Genomic DNA, 9,658 nt, shown 5'->3' with positions numbered 1-9,658 from the left:
GTTTGTGTGAAGTTAAAAATTGTTTATATTTTCTTCCAATTCAAAGTAGTTTACAAGCAATTGTTTAGCTACTTAATTTTTTCTTATTGAAGCAGAATAAAGACAGTGACTTTTCAGAACTTAGAAATCCTGCCATTCAATTTCAGATAATGTTCTCAACCCAGGTTCCTTAATAAATGAAATCCAATTGTTGCTGCACCTCACTTTGTGTAGCAAATGACTTCTTGAAGACTACAAATTAAAATCCTATAAATTACACTTTATATGATGATTCCTTTTAATTATGTTTTGTGGAGTCATGTTTGAAAAAAGTGGTAACAGTACAAAATAAAAGTCATAGCTAAAGCAACAATGTTAATTAAACATTATATAGAAATGGTTTTAAGGATGCTTATGGAAGTATTAAAATAAGTCACACAGTACTAACACTAAACCACATATGGTACCAGAAGCTGTTGTTTAAACTGGATTTACCCTGCAGTGAGTTATGCCCTGAATAACGCCCTGGTCTTTATGTTTAGCTCTTATCCTTCCTATATTCCAGGGAACTAATGCACTTTAAATTCCTAATCCTTGTCCTGTGTGCTCTGAAAAATCACTAATATCCCACTAAGGCTATTAGTCTTTTTCCTGAAAGTAACGACACATGCTACACTCCAGCAAGTGCACTTCCTTCAAACTTGAGCCTTCTTTATCAGTCAATATGTTCCAGTGGAGAATTATTGGCTTATAGTGTTAATCCTCAAAGAAATTTATGATCTCTACTACATGTGTATTGGTTGATTCAACTAGATTATACAAAGCAGAACTCTGTCTTCTTGTTAGAAAGTGAATTACATGTAGAGGGAATAGTTGGCTTAGGTATGTAAAATTTCGCTCACTTGATATTAACTTCAAAACAAAATTGAATTCATTCGTTAAAATATATTCCTGAAATAACACTGCTGAATCTTGTGGTGAGTGGTGTTTAAGATTATAATGGATCCTCATTATACTTCTTTCTTGATAAAACAATGAATTTATAGTTAAATATATCACTCATGTCTTATTAGCATAAGTTGCATTTGAGAGATGGAATTTGGCTCTCATTTATATTTTATGGACACCTTGTTCAGTCCTGAACATTTTCCTCAGAGCAGCCTTCATTTCCTTGTTCCTGAGGCTATATATTAGAGGATTGCATAGAGGTGTTATCACAGAATAAAACAAGGTAATGAATTTCTGAGTTTTCACTGGATGTCCTGATCCAGGACTAACATACATCACCAAAATGGAGCCATAAAACAAGGTGACAACTGCCAGATGAGAAGCACAAGTTGAGAAAGCCTTGCGTTTGCCAGCCTCTGAGGGCATCCAGAGTACAGCCAGAATCACCAGAGCATAGGAGCAAAGGATAAAGAGAAGGGTTCCAATCATGAAAACAGCATTGAAAGTAGAGTAAGTGAGCTGAGTGATGATGTCTGCAGAACAGGAAAGCATCATCAATGGGACAGGATCACACACAAAATGATTGATGATATTTGGACCACAATAGGGCAGCTGTGAAATGAGAACAACTGGGGTTAGGAAGAGGATGAACCCACATGACCATCCGAAGATGACAAGACCAGTGTATAGCTGCTTAGACATAATGTGTGGGTAATGTAGAGGACGGCAGATGGCAAGGTACCTGTCAAAGGCCATGATGCAAAGGAAGAAGCCTTCATCATACCCAAAACAGAAGAAGAAGTAGAACTGTGTAAAACAACTCACAAAGGAGATGGACTTGCTAGTGGACAGGAAGTTAGCCAACATGTTAGGGATGGTTGTAATAACATAACATATTTCCAAGAGAGAGAAATTCCCCAAGAAGATGTACATGGGAGTGTGAAGACGCCAGTCCCAACACACAGCACAGATGATGGCTGCATTCCCCAACAGGGTCAAGATATAGGCTCCTGAGAAGAGCCCAAAGTAGAGGAACTGAATTTCTGGGCTTGAGGGAAAGCCCATGAGGATGAAGTGGCTGATGGAGCTGGTGGTTTCTCTGCTGGACACATTCATTAGTCGGGAAGGCATGGAGATGACATTGGTTATTGCATTTTAGTGGAGTATGTTGGTTTTTCCTGAAAACACCAAATTTTAAAATCTTTTGTTTCATAAAGTAGTAAACACACTTTGCTTAAGCAGCAAAACTGACTTTTATGACTCAGCCTCTGAACATATTTAACTTTCAAAAGTCACAATAATAGAAAAGAGGGAAACATGAATCAGAGACAAATTTTTACCTTTTTAAAGACACTAGACTAGATAGTAGGAATGCAAACTTTTGTGATTCTGCTAAATTACCTATATTAGTCTACTCTTTCATCTATTTACCGGCACTATTGATACTACATTTTTGTGCACGTGAACCTCTTTCAACAGTACTATGGATACCTGATTCTTTATGATTTATAACTGATATAATAAAAAAAAAATCAAGATATTTTAAAAGACTTTGTCTCAATGTAGTGCCATGACAGGACACAAATTAATCTTGATTTTCATTTTCAGTTCCTCCAGGTTACTCATGGTGTTTTAAATGATATTAAAAAATACCTCTATCGTTCCAGGGTATATCGTCTTTCTGCTATTTCATGTATCTATACCACTGTTTAATATAAAAAATGCTTCTTTTCCTTTTTAGGCTACTGGATGCACTGTACACTGTGAGAAAGAGTTCTACACCTTGGCCTCTAAATTGCTCTGGCTAGATATTTTGCTATACTTTCACGCACTAGATATGCCCATTTTGTCAATTGACCTAAGGGAGAGCAGCTGGTCTGAGTGACTGTGGCTAAGTTCAGCGTGCCTGTGCTAGGTAGCCCTAGTCACACTGGCTGCAAGGAAAATGGAAAGATAGGTTTTACATTTTCGTGAGGATTTCCGTATTCCTTTCTTCACAGCTCTTTCCACATGTTCCTTTTTCTCGCTTTTGGACAGATCTTCAGTATCTTTTTACATCTCACTAAGCCCCATCTAGGCCTTTCCTATTTGGGCAAATCTGAAATAAGGAACTTCCTGCCTCTCTCTCTCTTTGACTACTTCCATCCCAAGTAGTTGTTATTGAATCAAAACTCAATTTTCCTCCTCAGGAACCTACTATGAACTATTACATTAGGCAAAGTAACTAATTCAAAAATATTTCTTAAACTTCTTCGTTGTGTCAAGTGGTCACTTAATTGTTGGAGAAACAGCTGTGGATATGAAAGATCTTGCATTCATGGAGCTTATAATCAAGAGGTTAACAGTAAAAGTCATATATTTTTGCTGAATTTTGATTTGTTTTTCACTCCTGAAAATATTTTTGCATTTTATAAGGAATATTTAGTAAATTGAGGAAGTGTTTTCAAGGTGGGAATCCAAGATCCTGAGTTAGGGAAGTCCCTTGACATATTTTTTATAGGAAGATAATATCAGGATTCCTAGGTCAGACCATGTAGATGGCTAACTCTTTTATTTGATGATTGAGATGTTATCTAAATTGGAAGGACTGCTATTTATTGTTTCTCATTGCCACTAGGATTGTATAAACAAGGATGTAGTAAATCAGGTCAGCAAAATCCTTTGCTCTATGGCTTATCCAAAACAGTTTGCTAATATTTTAAAGAAAAATTCATTCATTCACACAGGACTTTCGAGGATTCATGTCCCCTAATACCTTGTTTGAAACATATTTTTGCATTACAATGAACTGCCTTTTTGTCTGTTAGACATTTTTGTGTCCTATTTACTCAAGACCCTACTTTCAGCCATCTCAGTTAATTTATTTTACTTAGAGAATGATCATCAACAAAGGATTTGTTTCAAATCATTATTGACACATACCCTGCTTGTTTGAGAATATTACCTGGGGATAGTAATTGTCCAATGCCAGAGTTTAGAGCAAATCCTGTATGTGCAACAAAAATAACAACAAAAACTCATATATGCTGAAAAGTTTTGTTGCTTCAAAAAGAATTAATCCACAGTAAACCAGGGCTCATTAATCTAATGGAACTAAAAAGCAATATATGGGCTTGGGAAGGAAGATATCTCTGGAAAGAGGGATTTGCCATATTTCCTTTACTTACCAAGCAAAAAAAAATAAATAATCAAAATAATCCTTCTCCAGCAATGTATCAGTTAATGTACATCTTCACTTGAAATTCTAGGCCTCTTTGTATATATATCTTACCTATCGTCTAGAGGGATATATAAATTAAGTACAAAATATCCTACAGAACTCAGGGAAACAAGAAGGAAATTCATACCTTCAGGGTTTATTTTTTGCCAGCATTTCGTTCGAATGAAATATTTTCAGTTTTCTCGAAGGTAAGAATAAAATGCTTCCTATTAAATTATTAATGCAAAAAATTGGAGCACCTGTAGCTCCCATGTTACACGGTTTCCAGTCAGTCCTTCAATGAATGCTAAGAGGATGTTCTAATAGGGAGATGAAGTATTACTTCACCGAGCAAAAGGCATGTGAGAGGCTTCCAAGAAATTGCACGATCCAGTGTGTAATCGCTCATGGATTGCAAAGAGTGAACCTACAAGGTATTTTTTTCTCCAGCTTCAGAGCACAAGTTTATGGTCAAAATGAAAGCCGGATGAAGGTATATATATATATATATGCCTATTTCCTTGCATCATGACCTTTTGAGATTTGGGTCTTTTTCTCTTGATGATTTGAAAATATTTGTTCAAAAGAGGAGATAATGTTTGAATATTCACTTACTTATAATCAAACATCAAGTCTTAGTATTCCCCAAAGAATAGTGAAGATGTAGAAGTTGATTTTATCTTTTCCTTCTTCTCTAGTACCTGTGTATTCCTGAGGATTCCTGGGATTGTCATAATAGGTACAATAGGAAGTTCTACCATTAGATTCCCTGTATCTATTTTGAAGAAGAAGAAATCATTCTTTGTCCATCAAATATCTGTACTTGCATAGTTTGTTACTAATATTTGAGTTGCATTTTATGTAGGGCAAAAAGAATTGGCAGCTCAAACTCATATAATCAGAAAGTAGAATTGTGATTGCCAGGGATAGAGGAATGAAGGAAATGGGGAGATGTTGGTCAAAGGGTATAAACTCCCAGCTATAAGATGAATAAGTTCTAATGTACAGCACGGTGACTATAATTAACCATACTGTATTATATAATTGGAAGCTAACAAACTAGATCTTAAATGTTCCCATGACCAAAAAAAAAAGGCAATTATACGAGGTGCTGGAGGTCTTAACTACCCTTATTGTGGTAATTGGTTCACAATACATATGTTTATCAAATCATCATATTATACATCTTAAACATACACAATGTTATATGTCAGTTAAATCTCAATAAAGCTGGAAAAAAAGAATTGGCAGTTCAAGAAATTTAATTGGTGTTCAGTTACTCCACAAATATTTATTGAATATCTAACCATGTTCCAATCACTATTTCAGATCCCAGGGATATTGTAGAAACCAACCCCAAATGTCCTGTCTTCACAGTACCTACATTCTATTGGAGGGAGAGGAAAATAAATAACATAAATAAGATAATTATATAGTATACTAGAAAATAATATAAAAAATAAATCAGGGGCCTGCCCCGTGGCCGAGTGGTTAAGTTTGTGTGCTCCACTGCAGTGGCCCAGGTTTTCGCTGGTTCCGAACCTGGGTGCAGACATGGCACTGCCACGTTGAGGCGGCATCCCACGTACCACAGCTGGAAGGACCCACAACTAAAATATACAGCTATATACTGGGGGGACTTGGGGAGAAAAAGCAGAAAAAAAAAAAGGAAGAGTGGCAACAGTTGTTAGCTCAGACGCCAATCTTTAAAAAATAAATAAATAAATAAATCAAGGAGTTAGGAGAGAATGTTAGAATGGGGGACTATGATTTTAAATAGAGTGGTAAGGAAAGCCTCACAGAGAAGGTAACATTTAAACAATGTCTTGAAGTGAGAGAACAAACTTTATGGATATCTGGAGGAATTGTGTTCCAGGCAAAAAGATTTGTCAATCATGGGAACCAGAGGGATAAGAAAGCATAACATGTTGGAGAAACAGCAAGGAGGCCAGTGTGGCTATAGCAGTGTAAGCAATAGAGAAAGTAGTAGGACATGATGGCAGAGAGAAAACAGATGAGGGCAGATCATTTAGGGCATGTAAGCTATTGTAAAAACTTTGGCTTTCACTCTAAGAAAGGGTCAGGGGAGGTGTTTAAGCAGAGAATAAAATGATCTGGCTTAAGGGTTTTGTTTTTTTTAAAGTTTGAAATATTGTACATAAAAGCATGCCTATTGTAATTACACAGCTCACTGAATTATTAATAATGCACACACCATTTAACTGACACCTGACTAAAAGAAATAGGACACTACTTAGGGTCCCAGAAGCCTCACTGTGGTCTTTCCTATTACTACTTCTCTCTCCAAAATAACCTCTGTCTTTATTTCTAATACCCTCAATTTGCCTGATTTTGAAATCAAATCATGAAAGTGTCTGTTTTGTGTTTGGAATTTTGCATTGATAATTAAATTTGTGAGATTTATCTGTGGTCTTTCATATTGCTGTAGTTCATCTGTTTTCACTATTGTATAATATTCCTCTGAGTGAATATGCACAAGTCTTCACTCTATTGTAGGGACATTTGGGTTGTTTCCAGTTTGGGGCTCCAGTGCTGCAATGAATAGTATTCTGCATGTCTCTTGGTGTATGCTTGCAAGAATATATGTTGTATATACAAGAAATTTCTGGATCCTAGAGAATGCATATTTTGAATTTTAACAAACAGCATCAAAGAGTATTCCAAAATGGTTACCCAAATGTACCTTCTCATGAGTAGTATATGATAATCCTCATCATTCTGTATTTTGTGCCAGTCTTTGATTATGTCAGTTTTTTAAAAAATCATTTAGGAAAACACATACTGTGTTATAATTGGATTATATTCTTTTTTCAAAATGATTTTTTAAGGGTCTTGCACATTTTTCTATTAGGAATTTTGTTATTACTTTAAATATTTAAAAAACATTCTGAAAACATGCCTTTTATTAGTTATCTGTATTCCAAATTTTTTCTCCCATTTATGTGACTTATTTTTCCAGTCTCATAATTTTTTTAATGAATAGGAGTTCTTAATTTTAATGTGTTTAATTTATCAATCAAGTTCCTGTACAGTTATTCTTTTTTGTTTATTTCAAAGGCATGAAAACATTCTACTTTATTTTTTACTAGCTTTATTATGTTACCTTTCACATTTAAGATCTGCAATAATCCCGGGCTTAATTTCTGTGTATGGTTTGAAATAGAGGTCAAAGTTCATTTTTCCACATGAAAATCCATTTGACTTAGACATTTTTTTCTTTTTGGTAAAAGAACCTTCATTCCACCCCTGCTTTGTAGTCCTAATTTTATCATAAACTAAGTGTCTATATATGATGGTTTGATTTCTGGATTATCTATTTAATTCCATCTGTCTTTTTGTACCTATTTCACTGGTAGCACATTCTCTTAATTATCATAGCTTTATAATGTCTGATATCTCATAAGGTGAGTCCTCCTAATTTATTTCTCTTTAAACTTTTTTGGTAGTCTTAGCTCATTGTATTTTCACATAAATTTAGAATCCACTTTTCAATTTGCACAAAAATTATTGCTGGAATTTTGCTTGAGATTGCTTTGAGTGGGGAGAATTATTGTCATCTACACAGTAGTTACTTTTATAATCCATGGATGTAGCATATTCTCACCATTAATTTGTCTTCTTGAATTTCTCTCAATAAGCTTTCACAGTTTTCTGTATAGAAGACTTGCCAAATCTATATATTTTTTTCCACTGAGCCCCTTCTCCATTGTTTTCCAATGTTATAATAGAGGGACAAAGGCGGTGGGTTGTAACACGGAAATCTGTAGCCAATTTCAGAGACATTTGTAGAGTGTGTGAACAAGCTTGTTGACCTCATTCTGAACTTGACCAGTTGGAAGTCAGTTTCTCACCACCTCCTCCTTTACTCTGGTTAATAGATGAAACAGTAAAATGAGAGCAGTGGGCAGGTCTAAGCTTCTTCCAAGGCTCCTCTCCATAGCCTAAGTCCTCAGAGTTTCTGGGTCCTTTAATCCCTCTTCTGGTTCCTCACTGTCTGACTGAAGTCCCCTCATTCCACTTAAAAATTTTTTTTTCCAGTTTTATTGAGAAATAATTGCCATATATCACTATGTAAGTTTAAGGTGTACAGCATGATGGTTTCATTTACATATATTGTGAAATGATTACCACAATAGGTTTAACATCTATCATCTCACATTGATACAATAACAAGAAAAGAAAAAATATTTCTCCTTGTGATGAGAACTCTTAGGGATCCACTCTCTTAACAACTTTCCTATGTATCACACAGCCATGTTAGCTATGGACATCATGTTGTGCATTACACCCCTAGTACTTATTATTCTAATAACTGGAAGTTTGTGCCTTTTGACCATCTTCCTCCAATTGCTTCCCATGGCTTTGGTAACCACAAATCTGATTTCTTTTACTACGAGGTTTTTGTTTTGTTTATTTTTTTTAGATCCCACATGTAAGTGAGATCATACAGAATTTGTGTTTCTCTGTCTGACAGATTTCACTTAGCGTAATGTCTTCAAGTTCCATCTATGTTGTCACAAATACCTGGATCCGTTGTGCCTAAGATCTTAAAGGCAATCTCAGTCACATTGTGTTATGTGATGAAATTCAAGTGGAAAATCAGGAAAGATTCCTGGATATATAAATAGAGAGGCCTGGAAGGATATGGGGAAAGCTAAAGACACAACAATTGAAGGAATTAAGCTTGTTCAAATACACAAATCAGGTCGCTTTCCCACACACAGCGCTGATAGTTAGAACACTGAGAAGGAGACTGTCTCAGGGAGACCACTTCAAAGGCCTGAGACCCACCAGCCTAAATGTCTCCCAAAATACCTCTTTTAGTGCACTCTCATCTGCAAAATAACATCATTAACACTGTTTGCACCCATATAAAGGGTTTTAATCATATTAAGTTGCATACTACTATAGGATGTTTTCTCCTTGAATGTGACTAGGCATTTACACTGTCAGAAAATTATATACAATTTAAATGACTATTTTAGAAAACAAAACTAAGAAAAATTGGCAAATATGAAAAATGCAGAGAAATGATTAATGTCACTACTGGTACATCTAAATCAAATTGTTATTAATACCTTGTTTCATTTTCCCTATTCCTAATGTATTTATAATCATAGTATAACAATTTTGAATCTCATTTTTCTCACTCTCATAGCACATCTTAAGTCTTTACCCATACTTTTGGACTATCTCTATAAGTATTTATTTTAATACTGCTAAAACATTCTATCATGTACACATACTACAGTGGTCTTAACAATTTATTTATTGGTGGATGTATGGTTTATTTACAATTTCAGATTATTCTCCAGGGCTGATGTTCTATGAGGAAGCTTGAAGAGTTGAGATCCATAGGAGGAAATGTAGATGGTATAAAGGAGAACTGATTTGAAGAAAGAGCACAAAACCAAGAAGGAGGAACTCCTGTCCCACTTAATAATCTACTTATGTGATGAGTTTATACCACCTGTGCTATTGGAAGGACACTGACAAGGTCCCCAGAACAAC

At 35.2% G+C, this 9,658-nt stretch overlaps 1 protein-coding gene across 1 annotated transcript; it reads right to left on the bottom strand.

The window, feature by feature from the left end:
- Positions 1-881: 881 nt before the first annotated feature.
- LOC106833320 (olfactory receptor 11G2-like) lies at positions 882-7,124 on the bottom strand. The gene has a single exon (XM_070503941.1). The coding sequence runs from the start codon at positions 2,056-2,058 to the stop codon at positions 1,090-1,092; it is 969 nt and encodes a 322-aa protein (XP_070360042.1). The 5' UTR covers positions 2,059-7,124; the 3' UTR covers positions 882-1,089.
- Positions 7,125-9,658: the final 2,534 nt, after the last annotated feature.

This window comes from Equus asinus, chromosome 2 (genome assembly GCF_041296235.1).
Source record: "Equus asinus isolate D_3611 breed Donkey chromosome 2, EquAss-T2T_v2, whole genome shotgun sequence".
NCBI classification, from domain to species: domain Eukaryota; kingdom Metazoa; phylum Chordata; class Mammalia; order Perissodactyla; family Equidae; genus Equus; species Equus asinus.
The sequence above is the reverse complement of the archived record's forward strand: the minus strand, read 5'-3'. Positions and strand labels throughout refer to the sequence as shown.

Excerpts from the sequence above, each read along its gene's own strand:
- LOC106833320 (XM_070503941.1), bottom strand. The coding sequence starts at position 2,058 with ATGCCTTCCCGACTAATGAATGTGTCCAGCAGAGAAACCACCAGCTCC.